Source organism: Leucopleurus acutus (genome assembly GCF_964270905.1).
Source record: "Leucopleurus acutus genome assembly, chromosome: 17".
Taxonomy (NCBI): domain Eukaryota; kingdom Metazoa; phylum Chordata; class Mammalia; order Artiodactyla; family Delphinidae; genus Leucopleurus; species Leucopleurus acutus.
The window spans coordinates 47352085-47379051 of NC_139159.1; the positions used below are offsets into that span (position 1 = coordinate 47352085).

At 36.9% G+C, this 26967-nt stretch overlaps 1 protein-coding gene across 1 annotated transcript in view; it reads right to left on the reverse strand.

Moving 5' to 3' along the window:
• Window positions 1-26967, reverse strand: part of RGS22 (regulator of G protein signaling 22) — a gene marked incomplete at both ends in the record, with an annotated part of 157068 nt that overhangs the window by 67994 nt on the left and 62107 nt on the right. The window contains 6 exon segments of the mRNA XM_082858451.1: window positions 8347-8448; window positions 9272-9394; window positions 10845-10959; window positions 13164-13297; window positions 17414-17588; window positions 25603-25764. Coding sequence (XP_082714577.1) covers window positions 8347-8448; window positions 9272-9394; window positions 10845-10959; window positions 13164-13297; window positions 17414-17588; window positions 25603-25764 — 811 coding nt within the window.

Below are 26967 nucleotides of genomic sequence, written 5' to 3' on the forward strand. Positions count from 1 at the left end.
AAAATTATCAATGGCATGTTTTATAGAACTAGAACAAAAAAGTCTTAAAATTTGTATGGAGATACAAATGACCCTGAAGAGCCAAAGCAATCTTGAGGGAGAAAAATGGAGCTGGAGGTCTCAGACTCCCTGACTTCAGACTATACTACAAAGCTACAGTAATCAAGACAATATGGTACTGGCACAAAAACAGAAATATAAATCAATGGAACAGGATAGAAAGCCCAGAGATAAACTCACGCACCTATGGTCAACTAATCTATGACAAAGGAGGCAAGAATATACAAGGGAGAAAAGACAGTCTCTTCAATAAGTGGTCCTGGGAAAACTGGACAGCTACATGTAAAAGAATGAAATTAGAACAATCCCTAACACCATACACAGAAATAAACTCAAAGTGGATTAAAGACCTAAATGTAAGACCGGACACTATAAAACTCTTAGAGGAAAACATAGGCAGAACACTCTTTGACATAAATCACAGGAAGATATTTTTTGACCCACCTCCCAGAGTAATGGAAATAAAACCAAAAATAAACAAATGGGACCGAATGAAACTTCAAAGCTTTTGCACAGCAAAGGAAACTCTAAACAAGACAAAAAGACAACCCTCAGAATGGGAGAAAATATTTCCAAACGAATCAACAGACAAAGGATTAATGCCCATTATATATAAACAGCTCATGCAGCTCAATATTAAAAAAACAAACAACACAGTCAAAAAATGGGCAAAAGACCTAAATAGTCATCTCTCCAAAGAAGATATACAGATGACCATGAGGCACATGAAAAGCTGCTCAACATCACTAATTATTAGAGAAATGCAAATGAAAACTACAATGAGGTATCACCTCACACCAGTTAGAATGGGCTTCATTAGAAAATCTACAAACAACAAATGCCAGAGAGGCTGTGGAGAAAAGGGACCCCTCTTGCACTGTTGGTGGGAATGTAAATTGATACTGCCACTATGGAGAACAGTATGGAGGTTCCTTAAAAAACTAAAAATAGAATTACCATATGACCCAGCAATCCCACTACTGGACATATACCCAGAAAAAGTCATAACTCAAAAAGACACATGTACCACAATGTTCATTGCAGCACTATTTACAATAGCCAGGTCATGGAAGCAACCTAAATACCCATCGAAAGACGAATGGATAAAGAAGATGTGGCATATATATACAATGGAACATCACTAAGCCATAAAAAGGAATGAAATTGGGTCATTTGTAGAGACATGGATGGACACAGAGACTGTCATACAGAGTGAAGTAAATCTGAAAGAGAAAAACAAATATTGTATATTAACACATATATGTGGAATCTAGAAAAATGGTACAGATGAACCGGTTTGCAAGGCAGAAATAGAGACACAGACGTAGAGAACAAACGTATGGACACCAAGGGGGGAAAGCAGCGTCGGGGGGGTCGTTGGTGGTGGGATTAACTGGGAGATTGGGATTGACGTATATACATTAATATGTATAAAATAGATAAGTAATAAGAACCTGCTGTATAAATAAAATAAAATAAAATAAAATTCCAAAAAAAAATAGAGTAAACCCTTAGAGATCCTGGGTGAATAGGGGTAATCACTTAGACTGACTTATTTGCCATGGGACCCATCAACTGATTTCTCTGTAGGGATAGAGAGGCACAACCGTTGCTCACTAGAGCATTAGGCCAGAATATTTATGAGCTGTCAAATTACTGGGTGGAGATGTCAGGAATGGGACTTCCAAATGTCAAGATTTCATCTAGCTAAGATTAAAGACCTAAATCTCAAATGTAAAAGATCTGAGATTTAGTCTAAAGTTGTTGAGAGGAGTAAAACAGGACAGTATAATATTTTTGTTTGAAGAGTTGTCACCCAAAAGACAGAGATTTATTTTGTATTGCTTCACAGAGCAGGAATAAGACTAAAGGATTAAAGTGTTCGGCTCAAAAAATGGAAAAAAAAAAAAAAGGAAATAGTTCTCTCCCTTCTACAGGTATTTGAAAAGATGTTGATTTAAAAAAAAAAACGATAACCAACTTTTATCTGCCAGTAAAGGCAGAACTTATTTAATTTCCAGTTAAGATGCTATTATCTGGTTTTATTTTAAATGTGACTGAAGTACCTCCATAATTCTCTCTCTCCCCCACTACAGAGTGAGCTCTTTAAGTCAAGAACTTTGTCCTAATTATCTTTGCATTCACAGAACATTACTTGGCACATACCAGGCCCTTTGTGAATGTTAACTAAGAAGTGAGTAACAGAATATTATAAAATATAGCTTAAAAGTTTGTAATTATATGAAGCACATTTTTATTTAAGTGGTATTTTTAATCTCAGAATAAGTTATAGTATTGGTTAAATGAATAGCTGTTGGTTTAGGAGCTGCTGTTCTTCTATCTTATTTTCTTCAAATTCCTATCTTCGTTCTCCATTAACCAGGCAATTGATAGAACCTTAAGTATTGACTCTAATAATGATAATACCTACTTATTTCATAGAGTGCCCTACATTAAACTACAAAATATTTCCATCTACATTATCTTATACAGACCTTACAAAGTCCTCTGTGGTAGACGTGATGAACTTTTATATGTAGAGCAGAGAAGGCAAAGTACAGCACTGAAGTAGGTTTTGCACCTCAAGTTTGAGCTTAAGTTTGTTCCCAACTATGAAACCTTGGCAAAGTTAACATTTCAGAGATCTAGATTCTTTTTTTTTTTTTGCGGTACACGGGCCTCTCACTGTTGCGGCCTCTCCCGTTGCGGAGCACAGGCTCCAGACGCACAGGCTCAGAGGCCGTGGCTCACGGGCCTAGCCGCTCCGCGGCATGTGGGATCTTCCCGGATTGGGGCACGAACCCGTGTCCCCTGCATCGGCAGGCGGACACCCAACCACTGCGCCACCAGGGAAGCCTTAGGTTCTTTTTTATCTATAAAAAATAGGATAAAAATACCTCCCATTCTTACTATGGGTATTAAATTAGAAAATATATGACTGCTTCTTGCAGAGACTCCCTTTTTTGGTATGTTGGCAGGCTAGATTACTTGAATCTTTTTCTCTATAAACTGTCTAGAAGTACTGGATAAAGGATAACTAATATCCTTTTAAATGCATAGCTGCGGTAGTAAGGAAAATTACCATGGGTCAAAATTAAGGAGTGTACTGAAAACCAGGGTGCTAAGAATGAGCTGATGATGAGACTACCATGGGGTGAATCAAGGATGTGGGTTATAAGAGCCACAGGGTACAGGAGATAGGGCCTTGGACCCTCACAAAGTGAAAATGTAACACTGAGACCCATACGTACACCATGGTCCTTGAAGGGGTACACACAAAGTGAAACATAGAGTGGGAAAAAATGTACATATATACAACTACCAAACCTAGGAAACAAAAAAGAAGCTTGCTTGTCTTGGCTTATACTCTATGTAAAAGAAAAATATCTCCTGAGGACGCACTATCATGAGTTTACCATCATGTGGGTGTGGTTTTCAAGATTACACTTGGCAAATGAGGAAACCCCAAGACGACAAATTAGCATTAAAAATGTGCCTAGCAGAAGCACCCCAGATAAAAACTTTACTATAAGAGCTCATAACTCAACATTACAAAACACACAAGGAAAGAATCCACCATGTCAGCAGAAATAATAAATAGCAGAATTAGTTCTCCCAAGAACTACAAATCATGGAATTATTGGATATTGTAGCAGCCAGACTCTAGGGTGGCACCCATGAACAGTGTCTCCTAGTGTTCATTCCCTTTCATAACCCTCTCCCCCTAAGTGTGGGCATAACATATGGCTTGCTTCTAACCAACAGAATGCAGCAACAATGATGAGATTTATGTGATTACGTGTACATGATTATGTTACATAAGACGGTAATGCCAGTCTTACTAAGAAACTCCCTCCCTTGCTGGTTTTGGAGAAGCAAGCTGCCGTGTTGTGAGCTACCATATGGAGAGGACCACATGGCACAGAGCCAAAGTGGCTGCTAGCTGACAGCTAACAAAAAATGAGTTCTTATTTTGGTGGTCTGCAAGGAACTGAATGCTGCTAACAACCATGTGAGCACTGAAGAAGACTGTTCCCCAGGTGAGCCCCAGATGAGAAACCAGCCCTGGTCAATATCCTGATTTACAGCCTTGTGGAGGACCCAGCAAAGCTGTGCCCAGACTCCTTATCCGTATAAACTGTGAGGTAATAAAGGTGTGTTGTTTAAGCCACAAAGTTATGATAATACCCTTATGTAGGAATAGATACCTAACACAGCTACAGACTACAAAATATGTTTAAAATGCTTAGAGACATAAAAGGAGAACTAAAAACATGAAGAAAAATAAGACAAAAATATAAATCACCAGGAAGATTTAAAAAACACAAGTAGAATGTCTAATAATAATAAAAAGTAATTCCTTAAATGATTTAACTCAATGGATGGATTAAACAGCAGATTGAAATCTGCTGAAGAAATAAAATATGAACTGGAAAACAGATCAAAGAAAATTGATCTTGTTCAGTTTTAAAACATATAACACAGATATTACAAGATGGAGAAACTTGAGAGATTAAGAGAGATATGGGATAGACTGAAAAGCCCCAACATTGACCAGAGAATCCAGAAAAGAGAAGTAGAAAGACCGAAAGAAATAATGGCTGAGAATTTTCCAGAATTGATGAAAGACATGACTCCTCAGATTCTAGAAGCAACTTAGACCCAAGAAAGATAATTGTAGTAATAAACACATTGAGGTGACATACAGAACCCCAAAGTCAAAGGGAAGATTATAAAAGGAATGAGAAAAAACATCCTCCCTCAAGGGAGCAAAAGCAGACTCTTCAACAATAGCAATAGAAACCAGAAGACAGTAGAATAATATCTGCAAAGTGCTGAGAGAAAATTGTCCACCTAGAATTCTATATTCAGCTGAATGATCAATGAGAGAAGAAAATACACATTTTCAGACAAAAAAAATCTGATTTTTACCACTAGTAAATCCTAATGAAAAACCTATTAAAAGCTATTCTTCAGAAATCAAACCCAAAGGAAGGAATGTGATGCAAAAACCAATGGTAAGCAAGAAATTTGTGCGTGATATGTATAGCTGATTCACTTTGTTATAAAGCAGAAACTAACACACCATTGTAAAGCAGTTAAACTCCAATAAAGATGTTAAATAAATAACTAAATAAATCTATACATCATTGATGGTAATAAAAAAATAGTTAAGACTACTTACTGGGTATAAACAAAATTAATATATATATATTCTGAATCACATTGCTGTACACCTGAAACATTGTAAATAAACTATACTTCAATTTAAAAATGTGTTACCCTGATGTTCAATTCAATAAGGCAAAAATCTCACATTGCTGCAAGAACATCTTTATATTCAATAGCACTCTGTGGTAAAAGTGCCGTGGATTTACCTAGCAATCCTCTTATTCCTCACTTTCATTTCATTCTTATCTACCCTCTCTACTCATTAATTCCTACATTCTCCACATAATTTTGCTCCTAGGCTCTAATTTTTACTCTTTTTTTCTCTCTTCCTCCTTCCCACTGATTTTTTATTTTGAACATGTTTGTGTGTATGTATACATATGTGTAAACATGTATAATAATTATGCATGTATAATACATTTACTAATTTTTAAAAAATCCCAATGTATATGCTTTGGAGAGTGGTAAATTCTAAATGTGTAGTTTTTGTTGGGATACAGTTTGAAAGATTTCTACAAAGATGGAAGAACTTACAAAAGACTGTGGTACCCAGATCCACTTCATTCTATTGTAATGGTCTCACTGAAGCAAGTATGTAATGTTAAAAAAACAGTAGGACTATTGGCAGAAATCTTGGTTCCAAATCTTGGCAGTGATAGATGGTCCACTGGCAAGTTGTTGCTAGGATCAAAGACTGTATCTTTGCACTCTGGTGGTGCTTCTCTTCCTCCTTGCCAAGACCATTTCATTTGGTTCCTAACTGAACGATTCTATCTGGAAGCTGTGCAATGAAACCTTCAGGATGTGCCCAAGACTGTCGTTCAAACTCCTGGACCACAGTTAGTCATGCTAAATCACTATCACTGACCTCCCATCTAGTCTGCCTACAGATATTTCTGCAATACTTCTTGAGGTAATAAAACCTCAAGGTATGTAATGTGTCGATCAGCATACAGAAAAGCATGTAAGTCTTTTGTAATCAACCCTTGGTCTCTTACCACGCAGCTCATCAGATGTACAAAGACAATATAAAAATCAAGTTAGGGCTTCCCTGGTGGCGCAGTGGTTGAGAGTCTGCCTGCCGACTCAGGGGACACAGGTTCGTGCCCTGGTCCGGGAAGATCCCACATGCCGCGGAGCGGCTGGGCCTGTGAACCATGGCTGCTGAGCCTGCGCGTCCGGAGCCTGTGCTCCGCAACGGGAGAGGCCACAACAGTGAGAGGCCCACGTACCGCAAAAAAAAAAAAAAAAAAATCAAGTTAATGGCAACTTTAACACAGTGCCAGCTGATTATATTCTGCCATTGGCTTGATCAATCCAAAGATCTGTATTGTACATGTACCCTTGAAGGAAGTTATACAGCATTTCTATTATAAAGAAACCAATGGCATTTCATATTGTGAAACAAATCTATAGGACCATGGTATTAGAAGCAATTCTTGTATCTGGGGGCAGAAATCTTGGATAATTAAAACCTAAACCAATTTAGACAATTGCTCCACTAACCAAAAAATAAAATAACCACAGATGCAAAAAGCAAGCAAGTCAAAAAGATTATATGATTTGCTCCTTTTATTTCCCCCAGTTAAACTAAAACCAATGTCTCCATCACTCCCCTCCCCCCATACTGTTTTGACTCTTCAAAAGAGAAGCTAAGGAAGGATAAAAAGCTTATGGGCCTCAATAATCCCCAAACAGAATATCTCAGAATAACAAAAATGTGAGTGTATCCTGTTTCACAATCATTTATAGCTGGTTGAATACCATTACAAAGAATTAACGTCTACCAAGCTCAAACAGAATTTCCCCTTTTACAAGTATATGGAAATATTGTGATTACAACAGCAACAAAAAAACCTACTTAACTGAGTGAGCTGCTGAAGATTTTTAGAGGAGTCAGCCTTGTAGTGGTGAAAATATAATAAAAATGGTGGCACTTTAGCAGTCAGAGGCAATAGGTTAGGGAAAGAAGGGTAAGTAGAGAATTACAGGTAAAGGATTAACAAGCAGAAGAGCCAACTGTGTGGTCTCAGAAAATGGTACTGGCAAATTAGAGATACAGTTTCATGATTTCATGGAGCCAGATCTGGGCTCTGTAGGAACCGAAGCCCTAATTCTCATGGTAAAAAGTACAAAGTTCTGTCAGCTGATTTATAAAACATAGTTATTAATGCCAAAGTCAGGGTGGTGGAGGTAACAGCAAACACCCAGGAGTACTCTCTGATGTCCTGAATAAGATTATAATACGATAATAAACAATATGACGAAGCTAATCTCAGCATTGCTCAAGGAAAGGTCCCCTGGAATGGGGTTATTTCAGATTATAAGAACCACTTAAGTGGTCAACAGATATAGAAGTGATCAGCAGTTTTCTAGGCTTGATGACCTCTCTCCATAAAAGATTAGGAGAGCCTAAGAATAAAAACTGAAAAGATAAGTGAGCTTGAGTCATAATTCTATTCCCTTTCTTTCTCCCCTCAAAAAATGGCTACTCTCTCTTTCTCTTTGCAGAGAATCCTCTGTTCTCCATCCTCTATTTTGCTTTGGAGAGGTCTTAAGATGTTCTTTCCTCCAACTCTGAGCATCTGTCTTACATAGCATGTAGCACAGAAGGCCAGGTGATGACACAGGGCCTATGCCACACAGAATCAGTCAACATTCTTTCCCCATCTTTAGACGGGCCAATAGCCTAAGTATCTCCAACAGCTGATTGCTGCAGGAAGCTCAGAGAACATCTTTGGTCAATGCCTCTGCTCCCAGTCACTTCAATGATTCATTACAAGTCCTCTCTCAGGGTTCTCTTTTAAATTACTCACAACCAAACCAAAAAGGCATAAATTAGAAAAAAGATAAGATGTCCTTTGTTGGAAGAGCAATTAATCGGCAGCAAAGAGAAAATAAGGCATACCAAATAAAATAGATAAAACTGAGAACCCACAAATCAGATTATAAAACAATATTCTGCTGACATTTAAATAAAGTAACTCAATGGCAACAACTTAGCTGCTGCCTTTCTGCCCACACTCCCGGATTTCTCTGGTTTGAGGCTGGACACAACTTTTCATTTCTGTGTACTTAGTGCTTCACATTGAACCAACATTATTTACTACTTACTTGAGCTTGCTTGCATACTTTAAAAGGGTGAATTGTTTCTTGGTAGAAAAGCTGATGATAAGCTTGTAGGTCAAACCAAAAGTACACACTGTTCTTCCACAACTGCAGATGGAAAAAGTACATAAATTACTACCACCCAATTATTAAAGCTCTACAAAGCTCTAATTTCAAATAAAAATAATTGTTTAGCTCCTTGGTGTTACTATAAATCAGGTTCAATTTAAGGTGGTTTTATCTTGTATCACAAACTGGCAACATACAAATTATTTATTGGTATTGTCACTGGATCATTATATTTTTGTATATACGTTTCTCACATAATTGGTCATTAAAATAGTAAGTGTTCTAGTTAATAATTAAAAAGTAATCACGTTATCTCTGGCATGAAACCAAAATCTGAAGGTATTCTGATATATGTGGGCAAATGTATATTATACCAGAAGCAAACACAACTCTAATAATTGAGCTAGTGAAATACTTTTTATTTGAGCAAAATAAAGACTGTTTGTGACAACTAAAAAACAAGCAAACAGAAAACCTAGAAATAAGTTTGTTACTATTCATTGCAACTGTCATTGTTAGACTTATTAAAAATAAAACGTAAAGGATTGATAGAAATCAGCACTGAAGTTAATATACATTACACTGAAACAAAGTTATATGAAAGTAATCTATTATTAATAATGCAAGTCAATTGTTGTCTATCTGTATTTTACTTTTCTTTGTAATTTTAGTAGGAAAATGAACCAAAGAGAATTATAATTAAGATATTTAAAATTTTACTAAATATTTAACATGAGATTTCTTACCAGAGGAGATGGGAATTTTAACATCAAATATAACTATCTGAGCATTAAATTATTTCAATCTCTCATTTTAAATGAAGTAAAAGTATAAAATTAGATTTAAAATAATTATCTTCTACCTTGTTCCCTGAGTTCTCACAGAATTTAGTAAAGAAGAATCCAGCTCTATTTTCTACATACAAAGATTGCAACAAATTTTCCATGTGAAATCCTCCCAAGGCACCATCTGCCATGGTTTTAATCTAGATAACAAAACAGAAGTACATTATCCACCCAGAAACATTGTTATTTTTTTATGGCATTGTACAACAACAGGGTTTCATAAATTCTACCAAGCTGTCATTTCCCCACTGGACTATTTTATTTTATTTTTGTACCATATATGTAATTAATGCAGTATGTTTGCATCTGCCTGTCCCACAAGATTCGTTTATGGAGCCAACTATAGCAGCAGAGTTCATTCTATTATAAACTAATCTGATTTCAAACGTAATATTAAACTGACTTCCCAACCTCAACTATTTTCACATTTCAGGCACCGTGACACCATTTTAGGAGTCTTCCAAATCTCTGTTGGTGGCCTCTTTCCTACGTATTTACTGTTATTTTAGCCTTGAACCGCTGCTGTAATAGCTACAAGAGAGTTATAAAAAGAAATATCTTCAAGGCCTCTCAGTGATGCTCATTAACTGTCCTTACGGGGTCCCTCTTTGGACAGTCTCATTCCATACAGGTCACGGCCTTCAGAGTGTAAATGGCAGTATAAGTTCTCATAAAACTTTGCTATTTATGGGCTTCTCTGCCAACAGTGCTGGCAAGCCTAACACCGTTCTTGAAACACAGAAAGCTGGCTATTTCTCCAAGCACAAGAGTAACTCTAGAATAAGGAAGGGCGTCCATATTCACATGAGCTCTTTGCTATCTGTTGTGTGGAACTCAGACTACTTCTTTGTAATCTTAAGATAACTGTGGAATGGATGATTTAGGGTTTAAGTCAGGTTCTTGCTCTCTGTTATAGTGTCTCTCTGCCTCTCCCTTTATCCCCCTACTAAACAAATTCTGAGGTGAAAATTTCATGTTTTTATGATGTTTAACCATTAGCATTCCAAAGCTAAAAAATCATTATTTGGGTAGGAAATAATACTAAATAGAAGAAAAGGAGAACTGTTTGCTTAGAATAAAATAAATAGTCCAAAATTATATGCAAATGTTCAGTCCATACTAGGACTACGAAAGTTTCTACCTAAAGTATAATTGCTAAAGAATGTGAAATTTTCATTTAGAACTGGTGTATTAAATCCATATTATCAAAGTAACCACACACTGGAAATACTCTGCTTTATAAAAGTTCTAAACATACTTCCAAAACATAACATAGAATATTACTTTTTATAAAATGTTAAAAATGTAATAAAAATCCTAGAGGGTTTTATTTTGTGTCTGAGGTGTGATCATACCAAAACGAGAATGTACCTGTTTTTGAAAACAGTAATCAACAGAGTACACAGCAACATGGTACTACAAAAGGAAATAGAAAGTTTCTGCATAAAAATCCTTTTGTAAGGAAAAAATAATTCTTTTGTTCAGTAAAGAAAAAAGTCATTATGGTAAATCAGTAAAAATTCTCTAAAATCAGGGGACACTGAATAGGTTAAATGAGGAATCAAATTACTCAGTTCTCAAAATACTTACCACAGGTTCTTCTGTATAAGTATATCTTCTACCCAGCTGGGGCTTCAGACATTCAGAAATGTCAGTAAAAGATGCTAAACAAATAATTTTGGTGCTTTCTGACATGTGCCTTGACCTAAATTATAGGGATGAGAACTAATTGATCAACAAATATTTTGAGCACCTTTGGTATACATTCACCGAATCTTAGGCATGCTCCTAAGCATTGTGAGAGAATTAGAAAAAAAAGTATCAGCATCAAGCCCAGCCCTCAAGAGGCAGTTGAGAAAATGAGGTACAGTCATACATAAAGACAACTCTCAATAAAATAACTGCTGGTTGAATGAATTCGTGAACATATCACAGATGCCAAATGTCTGGGACGGATAATAAAACTATGGGCGTGTAAGAATGAGAAGTCTCTTGGAGCTATATTAGTAATTAAAGAAATGAGCTTGTTCCTGAATAATGGGTGGAAGATAAATTCTGTGTGTATGTGGGGGGGGGGCTGTGTTTAGAGGGGTTCTTCAGATGGTGAGAAGAGTGAACAATGTATGAAGGTAAATAGGCAAAGTCTTGTTTAAAATGCAGCAAGTTAACTAATTTTCTTAGGGCAAGAGAACACTAACAGCTAAACTACATGCCAAACATTGTGCCAAATATAATTCATATGATCATATTTAATCCTCACAACAGGTGGAATTCATATGGGTTTATATGTGGTAGTTTGAGATGAGATGATGGAAGACTCTGGAGTTAGACTAAATGACTTTCGACATTAGCTTTTTATATTTTCTCATCCAGCTCCCTCTCCCATAGCCCACGGCAATTATTCCAAACCTCATTTTCCAGCTCCATAACCCATGCCTGTTCCAACTCACCAGGCTTCCTCCATGCCAATCCACCAGCAGATTACTCTGCAGGTTCTTCTCAGACAAAATGTAGGTACATCATGCTTCAGTTTCCCCTGTGCCATGTAGCAGACACTATTAATTGACTGGCTAACTCAACACCCATTTCTGACAACATGATTCTATCACCAGCATCACTAAAATACTGAAAAAGCTGAATATTCACTTATCAAGACTCCAGGTAGGGAGGGGTTGTCATGTAACAGTTATGACTGAGATATAAAACGATGTCTGCTGGGGAGCTTCTATGAAAGCCTGCTTTCCTGACTACAGGGAGAGAATTAATGGATACTGCCCCTCCTCCTTCTTTACGATTTGAAAGCCTGATGTCAGGAGCTGTAACACCACTGATGATAAAGGAATGGCCAAGAGCATTACAAAGACTTAGGCCTCAATACTCCTGATCTGGTGAACCAATACTGGCAGTTGCCTGCACTCAGATTTCTTGCTCTGTGAAAAACATAATTCCATTTGTCTAGGCCATTGTTAGTCAACTTTTCTGTTATTTGCAGCTGAAAGCATTTCAAATTTATCTATCAACAGATATATTTACCTACACCCATCCTTCCTTCCTTCCATCCTGTCTCAGGAAGAAGTGTCCTATTTCCTGTCCAAGGTAGCCCCATTGCCTTGGTTACTGAACCCTTCCCTCTCTTCTCCTTTGAAGGGAAAGGTACAGAGAGTAGATGAGTGGTTACCGGGGGTTGGGGGAGGGAAGAGTGAGGAGTGATTGTTAATGAGATGGAGCTTCTCTTTTGGCTGATGAGTTGTTGTGGAATTATATAGTGGTGATGGTTTTACAACTTTGTGCATATACTAAAAGCCACTGAATTGTATACCTGAACATGATTAAAATAGTGAATTTTACGATAGGTAAATTTTATCTCAATAAAGAAGAATAAAAGTGAAGTAATAAATCCTTAAACAAATCATTATCCACCAGCAGACTACACACCAAAGTTAACACCAAAGGGTATTTCTTCAAGCTGAAGGAAAATAACTCCGTTTGAAATAAAGAACAATGAAAAGTGTAAACAGGTGGGCAAATCTAAACAAATTTTTAAAATATACTGTATTAAATAAGTACAATATTATTGAGGGTATTTTGAGTTCTCAAGCTTGAGAAATATTACTGAGCAGGGAAAAGAAAGAATTGAAGGGCAATCTTCTCAGAGACGTCTTTTGATTGTACAGCTCATGAGAAGATAGAGATCATAACTACCACCTCTTTAAAATTAACTAATCTTAGGCGTTCTACGATTAATTAGAGTATGCATGGGAAATACAACCCTCTAATATCTATCCCTGAAATATAAGAACTCATGTAAAAAAAGAAAAGTATTAGTTTTCAATTTCTATTTAATTTTTAAATTCTTCAAAAATCTTATCATTGCAGAAAAGCACTTGGGACACAAAAAGCTGCACCTACCCTTTCTTAATCACATCATCCTTAGGAAAAACTGGATTCAAAGACTCACTCTTCCAAGGTTTTTGAATTGCTGTTTTTACTCTAGGTGGTTTCTTGGGAGATTTAGAAAGTTGTAATAAACTGGATTCTTCTTTCTAAAAAGTAGTAAGATAATGAACAAAGTGAAAAATGGGCAAAATGGGAAAAAAAGGACAGAGAATAAAGCACAGCTCTCCAAAAATCCCTCAAAATTGTTTTGATTAGAGGATTTCTTTCCTCACTCTACCACTTACCACACTATGTTTGAGACGGAGAATATTTTTTATTCTCCGTCTCAAACTCCAACTTTCATGCAACCAGCAGGCTGAAATCCCTATACCTATTGAGAGTATTAAAAAAACAAGGCCAAAGGCTTTACGTTATTATGAAAAAAGACTCTTTCCTGGAGGAAGAACTTTGTAAAAACTTTTCTTTATTCTGTAACTGAATAAGTTTTAGTGCCCTGTGTGTGTATGTGTATGTGTGTGTGGTGGGGTAGGGAATGCAGGTAGCAGGGCGGGAAAAGATGTGTGGACACCATTGGTCCATAAGAGACTTATATCTTAACAGAACTATTTCCTTCCATTTTTGGATATTTTATTATCATGTGTATTCTTCTCATTCTTAAATGTTCTTTATGGCAAAAGTTAATTATTTAAATCTAGAACATGAGATGCTACATACATGAATCAAAAAAATACAAACACCTAAATGTCCAAAGAGAGGAGAAAGAAACAATTATATATACTTATACATGTATTTATATATATAATATATAAATGTAACATTATATAATACTTAAAAGTAAGGATTATGAAAATTATGGAAAAATACTGATGAAGAAATTACCAGAATCGAAAGATATAAGTTTATTACAATTAAAAATTGTATAATATACTATTAAAAATATAAGTATATTAAAAATATAAGTATATTACAATTAAAAATTTACAAAAAGCCTAAGAGAAAATAGGTTAATAGTTGTCTAGAAGTCGGTGAGATCAGAGTGATTTGTCTCTTCAGTTTCCAAATTTACAGTAGTTTTATTATTTTTATAATTTGAAAAAGAAACAAACTTTTCTTATATGTCAACTTCAATTAGAATGTAATATGTGCTGCTGGAGAGCAAGAAATTTATTTGTGATGCTTTATTATCCAGAAAAAACAATAAAATCTCATATACACTCTAGGTGCCTAACAGCTACTAATATTTTTTTAAGAATTCTATAAACAAAATTAATTACTTAAGTATGTTTTACTTATAACATTCTAGGTGTCAGGGCTCACATCTGTTTTAGTAATTCGGAACAAAGCATGACATTAACCAATACTCACTAAATGAGCGGGACCACAGGGGACTGGGCTTATGAAAAGTGTATCATACAGAAGTGGCAAATTCATAGACACAAGGTAGAATAGTGGTTACCAGGGGATGCAGGAGGAGTTGGTTAATGGGTATATAGTTTCAAATTTGCAAGATAAAATAGTTCTGAAGACCTGTTTCACAGCAATGCAAATATACTTACTACCTCAGTGTACACTTGAAAATGGTTAAGACAGTAAATTTTGTTATGTGCTTTTTACCATACCACAACAAAAAAGTTTCCTTAATATAAAAAAAAATTTTAAGTGTATTATACTTAAAATGAGAGGATGGCCTAAATTAGAATTTTTGAGCTTTCTGGCTTGGGAGAAAGCAAGAAAAGTAGCCAAAAAGAAACTGATAGAGAAAAAACTGACAAAAGGGCACAGCAGAATTGGGGGGTGGGTTAAGGAGCTGCTCTATATCATGACTGTGATGGTAGCTACACAATGTATATATTTGTCAAAAATTACAGAACAGTACACTAAAAAGGGTGAATTTTACTCTACATAAATGATATCTCAACTTTTAAAACAGGAAAAATAAAGAAAACAGAATCGAGTTCCATTCCTTACACTGTTTTCTGCGGGGGAAACAGAATGAGATCAGAATTAGTTATCCAACTAGAAAACACCGATGACAACATATGGTGATGGTACTCAGAAAGCCAAATGTTATCGGATGATGTGCTCCCTACACCACACCTCTAAGATTTGTGACTGGGTCACAAAGTCACATGGACTAACAAGGAAGCTCAGATTTATCAGTAGAGTGGCATACAAAAAGGCCACAAGTGCAAAGGAGGTCAGAAAAATGTCTAAACAATGGATAAGAAACCATTAGCTCACTACAGTGACACTAACTCAAAGTGTGGTCCCCAGACCAGCAGCAAAAACATCACGTGGGAGGGAGCTTGTTAGATATGCAAATCCTTGGGCCCCATCCCAGACCTACTGAATATTGATCTTTAAGTGCAGCCCTGAAGTCTCTATTTGTTTTTGGTTTTGTTTTTTTGCGGTACGCGGGCCTCTCACTGTTGTGGTCTCTCCCGTTGCGGAGCACAGGCTCCGGACGCGCAGGCTCAGCGGCCATGGCTCACGGGCCCAGCCGCTCCGCAGCATGTGGGATCCTCCCGGACCGGGGCACGAACCCGCGTCCCCTGCATCGGCAGGCGGACTCTCAACCACTGCGCCACCAGGGAAGCCCTAAATTTTTTTTTTTTTTTTTTTTTTGCGGTACGCGGGCCTCTCACTGTTGTGGTCTCTCCCGTTGCGGAGCACAGGCTCCGGACGCGCAGGCTCAGCGGCCATGGCTCACGGGCCCAGCCACTCCGTGGCATGTGGGTTCTTCCCAGACGGGGACACGAACCCGCGTCCCCTGCATCGGCAAGCGGACTCTCAACCACTGCGCCACCAGGGAAGCCCTCTGAAGTCTCTATTCGGACTCAGGTGACTCACACATGCCGAAGCTTGAGAACCACCAGCCTGTAGCAATGCTTTGCCTACACATCACCTAGGAATCTTATTAAAATGTAGGTTCTAAAATGTGATTCCAATGTTCAGGCAGGATGAGAACTTCAATTCTAAGCCAACCTCCTGATTTTACAGTGACTCTCACCCAGTCTATATCAATTAAATCAGACTCTCTGAAGGTGGGACCCAGGCACCAGTATGTTTAAAAACTCTCTATGTGATTCTAGTATGTATACAGGATTAAGAAATCACTAATAGAAAAACTGTAAGGTATTTCCAGCTCTAAAGCACTACTTGTAGAAGCTGAATTTTAAAAACTGTAATTATACATCTTCCTGACTTTTAAAAATAAGATATCCTGATCATAAAGTAATCTTTTTTTTGAAGGGCTTGTGTGTGGCTATGGCTAATAACACTTAACATTCTGTGACACCTTTAAAGCTAGAAAGATTAATAAGGCTCCTTACTTCTGAAATGCAGGTGTTAGCTACATTTATTATATCTCTATGCCAAAGCATATAGGATTATTTACTTCTTCTCTGTAAAGCTGGTTAACTTTTCTTCTCTTTGTGGACTTTTCCCCCCTATTTTTTGTACTATCTTATTCTTCCCCATTGTGAAAAAATGCTCACTATTTCTAATTTTGCTGTTGCTACTTTTCACTCATTTGTTCAGTTTATATTTATTAAGCACCAGGCACTGTTCTAGGCACTGAGGAAAAGCAGTTAACAAAGAAAAATCCCTTATATTCTAGTAGGAGCTGAAAGACAATAAACATAAATCACAGGGTCTTAAGTACAATAAAGCAAAATAAAGCAGAGCAGAGGGCTCCAATAGGGAGGGAGGGTATCTGTGCTGTCCTACACAAGTGTGCTTACATGGAAGAGTCAAGGATAGCCTCTCTGATTAAGGGATATCTGAGCAGACACCAAAGTGAGCGAGGGGCAACATATCCGGAGGAAGGGTGCTGCAAGTGAAGGGAACAGCAAGTGCAGCCCTCCCAGGTTTTTGCTTGGTGTGTTCCAAGAACAGCAAAGAGGCCAGTGTGGAGTGGTGTAAGCTAGAGAAGAATGCTAGGAAATAAGGTCAGGAAGTTAGCAGGGGTGTAAACAGCTGTGTAAAGACTTTGGCTTGTATTCTGAGTGAGAGAGGAGGCCACTAGAGAGTTTTTGAGCAAGTGAGTACATGATCATGCATTTTTAAAAGATCACATTGGCTGATTGGTGGAGAACAAACCATAGGTTTTCTTATTTCCTAATTGTTGCAGCATGTACATTAACAACAAGCAACAACAACAACAAAAGGTTTATGATGAAACTTAAGTATTAGTGTACAAAACCCAAGCATGGATATTTTATTACAAACTTTAGAGATCAAAGTATCAATGTACATCCTACCTGCATCTCAGGTATCTGTGGAATGCAAGATTTAGGTCTTAATGGCAAGAGGGTTGCCATTTGTGGAAAAGGGTCGACATCCTTCCTTGGTTTCTCTTGACGAAGGTGCCAGAATTTCAGTTCAGCACTAGCATGTTTTGTTGAGGATGAATGAGTAACACAGAATCTCGGTGCCCTAGTTGGAGGAAAAACAAATTTAAGATTAAACTAGACAATAAGCCTCAAAAATCAAAACGCTACCAAATGTATAATATCTACGCTCACAATTATCAGTCTTGCCACATCTCTTTTCTAATAATTTCTTCTTTTTCTGCTGCCTAGCCCCTCCTTCCAATGTTATTCTATGATATATCAACTGCCTGAAATCACATTCACTTATACAATATAAACAGGCAATATACATGAAGAAAAAATAATTAATAAAATTACATTCAAATTATTATCTGTTTGATAAGAAAAAGAAACCTATATATCTAGTTAATGAAGGAATTTTAAAAAATAATTTACAGTTTCTAGTAAAACAAAAATAGAATGCATCTGTAATCTGTTTTAAAGCAGTTTACAATTTATCTATAATACCAAATAAAAACTAGTGGATTAAATTAACATTTAAAAATATATAAACATTTTTATAATGCTTAAGTATACTACTAAAGTGGATTATGAATCATATGATCTATTTTCAAGCCTTAAATTTAAAGGTAAGAATTAATTTTATAACAATTTAGATAATAAATGAAAGACCTACACTACTGCCAGAAATTTAGGAAAAAGAATGTTTGGCACAGTATCAAGGTCCCACTTAACTTGATGGATATTCCCATATTGCCTATGGGGTTAACTCCAGCTGTCAGGGCCTGTTGTTAATTACTTCTTGGACTAGGTTTTCCCCCTGGTGCCATGGTCCAAAGACTAATTTCACTTCATATTTCAGGTCCTGGTAGAAAATTGCCTCCCTTTAAAAACAGGAAGATGGTAGATACTTCCCTGATGTAAACACAGGTTAGGAGTGGAAGAGAACCCAAAGTCCATAATTAGTTTAGGATCAGAAAGCACCCTGTAAAGATCTGGGTGGTCACTTTACACCATATTTCAAAACCTTTACTTGCAGACTTGGAAATATCTAAAATTACCTCTTATTTTCATGCCAATTAGTAAGTGGGCATATTTACAAGACCCTGATCAAATAAATCATACATGTGCTGGACAGGAAATCTGGGTATATCAATTTTCTAATTCCCATCATTACAGTATATTCACATGGCCCCATTTTAATCTTGCATTCTTATTTAATTCATTGCATTAATTTTTTATTAGCCACTACGTGAATTCATCAAATACTGTGGACTACATTTCACAGTCAATCCTAAACAGGTATTGTATTCTTTTTCACACTTCCATCATACAGGTTCTCATGTACATTGATTGTACACCTCTTAATCTGAAGGTCTAGAGAGTGGGAGAAGGTATTTGCCACGTAAATCACCAAAGGAACTGCATCCAATATATGTGTGTGTAAACACGTGTATATATATATATACATATATATATGTATATACATGTGTGTGTATGCGAATGTGTGTATATCTATCTATATCTATTTATCTATCCATCTATCTATGTATCTCACAACAGAAAAATGGGCAAGGAAGATAAACAAGCAATTCATGGAAGTTGAAATCCAAATGACCACTCAATATTGAAAAGGTTATCAACCTCACCAATAATCAGCGAAATGCAAGTGAAAAAGCACAAAACACCAATGACATACCAAATACATAGGCAAAAATTTAAGACTCCGACAATATTAAATGTTACCATGGATTTGTAGCCATGGATACTCTCATATTCTGGTTGGTGGGAATGCAAATTGGTACAACTACTTTGGAAAAATGGATATGTGTACAGCATTGCTTGCAATTGTGAAAAGAGAAAATGACACAAATTTTTTTAAACACTAAATAAATTATGGTATATTCATGCACTGGAATGCCATATACAACAGTGAAAATTAATAAAACTCTTAAATACAGTTACAGTCAAATCTTACAAATATATTGTTGATAGAAGACGCAAAGAAGGCATACAACATGATTCCATTTTTATAAAGTTGTAGAACAGGCAGATAAAAATACATGCTTAGGGATTTATTTACATACATGGTTGGTAAAACTACAAAGAAAAGCAAGGCGATAATCACAGAAGTCAAGATAGTGGCTACCCCCAAGTGGGAGTAAGGATGGTGTGATCAGGAAGGCAACTTCAGGGGTCTCGGTAATGCTTTATTTCCCAAGCAACATGGTGGTGACATGAATGTTTGTTTGTGTTTACGTTTGAATTTTAAAGAATATACAGGATTTAGCTAGATCAAGAAAAAAGGTTAAGAAAGAATTCTGAGAAGATGGCAAAGTCAGCAATACTGTTCTTCTACCTCTCAGAATCCCTTCATAAAAACAGACAGCACAGCTAGATGGCAAAACCAAAAACTCACGGACGACATTTAGAACAAAATGTTAATGTGACACGGTATCCCCCCAAACCCCAATATACAAGCAGGTGGGTACAAAAGATCAGCCGTAAGACCTGCAAGACGTTGGTGTGTAGGTGAGAAGAAGAAGGCAGTGCCTGATGGACCTGAGAATGCAACAGCACCAAAAGAGCCAGAAAAGCAGAGCAGGCCTGTCTGAGGTTAGCAATTGAGCCTGGAAGGGCTTTTGCCCTCTCCAACACTGAGTGAGTACACACAAATTCAATCACATTTCTACTTACCAACAAAGAACAACCGGAAAGCCCAAATAACAAAATGTATGAACTACGGTACATGTAACAATTGGGATGCACTATGCTTCAGTGGCATTATGCTGACCAACAGAAGTTAATGCTGTATAATTATATGACATTCTAAAAAGACAAAACTATAGTGACAAAGGACAGATCAGTGGGTTGGGAGTGGGGGAAGAGTCTAATGACAAAAGGGTGGTGTGAGAGTTTCTTAAGATGATAGAATTGTTTGTACACTGATTGTCATGGTGGTTATGTGAATCTATACAGTTTGCTTTCACTGTATGTCAATGAAAAACATAGAAAAGAAGGAAAGAGGAAAAACAGCCTTTTCAATAAATGAGGATGAGCAACTGGATATCCATAAGCAAGAAAAAAAACCAAAACTGAACCTTGACCTAAACCTCACACCATATGTAAAAAATAACTCAAAATGGGCCACGGACTTAAATGTAAAACATAAAATTATAAGGTTTTTAGGAAAAACATAGGAGAAAATCTTCAGAATATAGCGTTAGGCAAAGAGTTCTCAGGTTTGACACCACAGGCATAATCCATAAAAGGAAGGCCTCATCAGAATTCAAAAACTTTGCTCTATAAAAGACTCACTTTTTTTGGTTTTTCAGATACGGTTATATTTATTCTTAATAGTAGGTGTATTTGACATAGGGAAGTTTGCATTAGTTGAATAAACTTGGCTCAAGAGGATAACTGCCTTTACTCTAATGAAACATTTGTAGTAAAAATTATGTGGAACCCTTCATTTAGAGAGTCCTCCAATATATTCCCCTCCCCCTCCCAGGGAAAATCCCACACACGTTTCATTTCAGATTTTCTCTTGCAAGTTGTTTTCTTTCTTGTCTGCATGGTCTTCTGTTGTTTGATTTGTCCTGTTTTTTCTTCAGTGAATTAGTCTTCATAATTAGTATGGTAACATGAGTTTGTGAAAGCTGCATTTTCCATTTGCACCTCTAATTCCAGTTCATCACCACAGGATTCACTCTGTTCTCTTCTATATTTGTAACTCTCTTCCACGTTGATGAGAATTCTGGTTCCCATTATCCACAATATTTTTGTTTGCTTAATCTACATGACTAGCTTACTATAAAAGGATATAACTCAGAAATAGCTAGATGGAAGAGAAGCATAGGGCAAGGGATGTGGGTGCACCTCTACATGTTCACCCATCCAGAAGGTATGAAAGACCCTTTTAAGAAGACTTCAGAAAGCTTGTCTTTAAGAAGACAAGCTAAAAACTGGAAGAAAATATTTGCAAACTATATACCTGACTAATGGCTAGTATCTAGAACATAAAAATAACTCTAAAACTCAATAATAAGAAAGAACACAATCAGAAAATGTACAAAACACACAGATATGTCACTGAAGTGTATATGCAAATGACAAATAAGCATATAAAACACGTTCAGCATCATTAACAACTGGAGAGTTTCAAAGTAAAACTACAATGAGATATCACTACACACTTATAAAAATAAGTAAATAAGTATTTACTGGCTAAAACAGAAAACTGTGACAACATCAAACAATTGCAAGGATGCAGAAAAACTGGATCATTCATACACTACTGGTGGGAATGTAAAAGGGTACATCCACCCTGGAAAATAGTTTGGCTGTTGCTGTTGAAACTAAAAAAAGACTATGTATGACCCACTAATCTCACTCTAGGACATTTATCCCAGAGAAAGGAAGACTTACGCTCATGCAGAAACCTGTACATCAATGTTCATAGCAACTTTATTAATAATATCAAAAGACTGGAAACAACCCGAATGTCCTTCAATGAGTGAATGAATGTATAACATCCATAAAACAGAATACTACTCAGCAATGAAAAAGAACAAAACAACTTGGATGGATATCAAAGGAATTATGCTGAATGAAAAAACCAATACCCGAAGATTACATATTGTACTATTTCATTTATATAATAGATTAGTAGTTTCCAGGAATTATGAGAAAGGGGGAAGGAAAGAGGTAGGTATGGTTATAAGAGAGCAATACAAAGGGAGGCATGTATGTAACTGCTCTGTATCTTGACTGTAACAGCAAATGCATGTGATAAAACTATATAGAACTAACTATACACAGAGAAATAAATGCTTGTAAAACTGGCAAAATATGAAAAAAGACTGGAGAGTTATATCAATGTCAATTTCCTCATTGCAATATTGCACTGCAGTTATGCAAGATGTTACCATTGGAAGAAACTGGGTGAAAGGTATACAGAATCTCTGTATTATTTCTAACAGCTGCATATGAATCTACAATTATCTCAAAACAAAAAGTTAAATTTAAAAAAGGAAAGCTTCCACTGTATTAGTAATGATTTTTTAAGTTGGGTGGTGTGTATACAGGTGCCTATTTCAGTATAATTTATACATTTCTTAAATATTTAAGAATAGAAGTTTACAGAGAAAGAGAAAAACAACATTCTCTCTATATATGGAAAAATAAAAAGTTTACAAGTAATCTGGAATACCTAGATGAGACATAATGCCAAAGACATAGGCAGGGACAAATCATGATAATCTCAGGGTATATGTCCAGTAGTGGGATTGCTGGGTCATATGGTAGTTCTATTTTTAGTTTTTTAAGGAACCTCATACCTTCTCCATAGTGGCTGTATCAATTTACATTCCCACCAACAGTGCAAGAGGGTTCCCTTTTCTCCACACCCTCTCCAGCATTTATTGTTTCTAGATTTTTTGATGATGGCCATTCTGACCGGTGTGAGATGATATCTCATTGTAGTTTTGATTTGCATTTCTCTAATGATTAATGATGTTGAGCATTCTTTCATATGTTTGTTGGCAATCTGTACATCTTCTTTGGAGAAATGTCTGTTTAGGTCTTCTGCCCATTTTTGGATTGGATTGTTTGTTTTTTTGTTATTGAGCTGCATGAGCTGCTTGTAAATTTTGGAGACTAATTCTTTGTCAGTTGTTTCATTTGCAAATATTTTCTCCCATTCTGAGGGTTGCCTTTTCATCTTGTTTATGGTTTCCTTTGCTGTGCAAAAGCTTTGAAGTTTCATTAGGTCGCATTTGTTTATTTTTGTTTTTATTTCCATTTCTCTAGGAGGTGGGTCAAAAAGGATCTTGCTGTGATTTATGTCATAGAGTGCTCTGCCTATGTTTTCCTCTAAGAGTTTTACAGTGTCTGGCCTTACATTTAGGTCTTTAATCCATTTTGAGTTTATTTTTGTGTATGGTGTTAGGGAGTGCTCTAATTTCATTCTTTTACATGTAGCTGTCCAGTTTTCCCAGCACCACTTATTGAAGAGGCTGTCTTTTCTCCACTGTATATTCTTGCCTCCTTTATCAAAGATAAGGTAACCATATGTGCGTGGGTTTATCTCTGGGCTTTCTATCCTGTTCCATTGATCTCTGTTTCTGTTTTTGTGCCAGTACCATACTGTCTTGATTACTGCAGCTTTATAGTATAGTCTGAAGTCAGGGAGCCTGATTCCTCCAGCTCCATTTTTCTTTCTCAAGATTGCTTTGGCTATTTGGCGTCTTTTGTGTTTCCATACAAATTGTGAAATTTTTTGTTCCAGTTCTGTGAAAAATGCCATTGGTAGTTTGATAGGGATTGCACTGAACCTGTAGATTGCTTTGTGTAGTAGAGTCATTTTCACAATGTTGATTCTTCCAATCCAAGAACACGGTATATCTCTCCATCTATTTGTATCATCTTTAATTTCTTTCATCAGTGTCTTATAATTTTCTGCATACAGGTCTTTTGTCTCCTTAGGTAGGTTTATTCCTTCAAAGAGAGTCATGTACCACAATGTTCACTGCAGCTCTATTTACAATAGCCAGGACTTGGAAGCAATCTAAGTGTCCATCGACATATGAATGGATAAAGAAGATGTGGCACATATATACAATGGAATATTACTCAGGCATAAAAAGAAATGAAATTGAGTTATTTGTAGTGAGGTGGATGGACCTAGAGTCTGTCATACAGAGCGAAGTAAGTCAGAAAGAGAAAAACAAATACCATATGCTAACACATATACATGGAATCTAAAAAAAAAAAAAACAAACAAACAAGGTCATGAAGAACCTAAGGGCAAGACAGGAATAAAGACGCAGATCTACTAGAGAATGGACCTGAGGACACAAGGAGGGGAAAGGGTAAGCTGGGACAAAGTGAGAGAGTGGCATGGACATATATACACTACCAAATGTGAAACTGACAGCTAGTGGGAAGCAGCTGCATAGCACAGAGAGATCAGCTCGGTGCTTTGTGATCACCTGGAGGGGTGGGATAGGGAGGGTAGGAGGGAGGGAGATGCAAGAGGGAAGAGATATGGGGATATAAGTATCTGTGTAACTGATTCACTTTGTTATAAAGCAGAAACTAACATACCATTGTAAAACAATTATACTCCAATAAGGTTGTTAAAAAAAAAAAGGGATGTGATTGAGCTAATTAAAGAAACACATATCATTGAAAAAAATCATGATAATCTTTTTGTTGTTGTTTGTTGTTTTGTTTTGTTTTGCGGGCCTCCCACTGTTGTACCCTCTCCCGTTGAGGTCACAGGCTCCGGACGTGCAGGCTCCGCGGCATGTGGGATCCTCCCGGACCGGGGCATGAACCCGTGTCCCCTGCATCGGGAGGCAGACTCTCAACCACTGCGCCGCCAGGGAAGCCCATGATAATCTTATTTGTTAACTTAAGGAATTTGAACCTTACACTGAAAGCTTTGGGGTAACTAGTTAAAGACTTAAAGCAGAGAAGTAACATGATCAGGTCCATCACAGCCACGCTGGACAGCTCACTGATCCTCAGAAGGCACACATTTTCTCCACTAGGTCCATTCTCTTTCTCTTGTTTAGAGTCCCTTGAGTCCCAGGTGAAATATTACCTCTTCTCCGTATCCTGTACATTCACCACACTTTCTTTTGCTACACTTATTTTATATGTTTGTTCCTCCCACTAGACTAGGATCACTAGACTTGACTGTGTTTTACCCTTGTATCCTTAGCACAACACTTGGCCCATAGAAAGTGTTCATGGAATGTTTATTGAGACAAATCCAACTCAAGCTACATGTACACACACACACAAATGCACACACACACAAACACACATCTATTTGATGAGGTCCTGAGTGTAAGAAGGTCAGGGGTAGAAGGATATGCTCACAAAGTTCAAATGGAGCTTAAGTACTGTCTAGTCTTATTACGGATTTAAAGTCCCTCAAATATCAAAATTATCTAAAGGATAGGTACTTTAGAGAAGGCCAAAGATATAATAATCTTGTCATTCAAAATTTCCATAAATGTTACAGCCTTAAGACAAAAAAGTATAACTTGTAACTAGCTTAAGAAAAGTGAAAGCAAATAACTTTGATGCGTATTATTTTTTCTTACCAATAAAGAAGTAAGGGTTTTACAACCTCAGTCTGAATATTTTTTAAGTGTTCTTCATTCCACTGAGATCCATCTAGCAGTTTAAATTTTGATAAGATTTCTGCAGAAAGGTAGCAGTCTCCACTGCTCACTAGATAGCATTTTTTCATCTTCTCAATATGTCTGAAATAATACACAAACATACACACACATTGACACAATATTCAACTAGCCAAATATTTTCACTTCCAAAATGCTTCAGGCAATTAATGAACTATCTTAAAACCAAAAGTGAGTTACAGGGAGATATAAATATTTCTCACAGATATGGGAATGGGAAGGGTATTTTTGGTAGGCTGAACAATGGCCTTACAAAGATATCCATATCCTAATCTCCAGAACCTAAGAATGTTACCTTACATGACAGAAGGGACTCTGCAGATGTGATTAGGATTTTGAGGAGATCATCCTGGCTTATCTAATTGGTGCTAATGTAATCTTAACAGTCCTAAGATGGAGGCAGGAGGGTAATAGTCATAGAGAAAAGAAGTGAGGATAGAAGCAGCAGTCAGAGAAGAGAAAAGATGTCATGCTGCCGGCTTTGGAGATGGAGGAAGGGGGCATAAGCCCAGGAAAGTAGGTGGCCTCAGAAGCTGGAAAAGGCAAGGAAATGGATTTTCCCCTAGAGTGTTCAGAAGGAACGCAGCCCTGCATACCCATTTTAGATTTCTAACCTTTCAACTGTAAGAGAATTAATTCGTGTTGATTTACGCCACTTAGTTTGTGGTAATTTATTACAGCAACAATAGGAACTAATACAGTATTAATTCTGAAGAATCTATGTAGGTTGCTTGCCTATCCCTTCCCTAACATGTCTTGGCAAGTGGTAGTGGCCTTCTACCCTGGGATCAATCAGGTCATGCTTCATAATCAACCATTTGGTAATCCCTGCGCTTATAACTGTGTACAACAATGACGTTATGATCATTATGATCAACAACAGTGGCATTACGATCTGAATGCCACTGAGATAACTGGAATAATCAAGTCACTAGTACTTACTCAGTCAAACCTTTAATGGGAACTGCAGTCTACTACAGTGGATCTGCTTCAGAGTTCAGAGCAGATCAGGAAAACACAACATAAGGACTTTCCTAAAGCAGGGTCCTCTTAAGGTTCTTAAGACTTATACTGACCTAAAACATTTGGAGCAGCTGAAGACCTGTGCCCCATCAGACTTTTAAGAGGCTCTCTAGAGGATATCCAGCATCATATCTAGCAGCTATCACATTCAGATATGAATGGCGAAGTGGCATCTGACTAAAGACCATAGAATTTGTTAACTGAGCAGGCTGTTAGGAACAGCCAGCCCCTTATACTGGCATA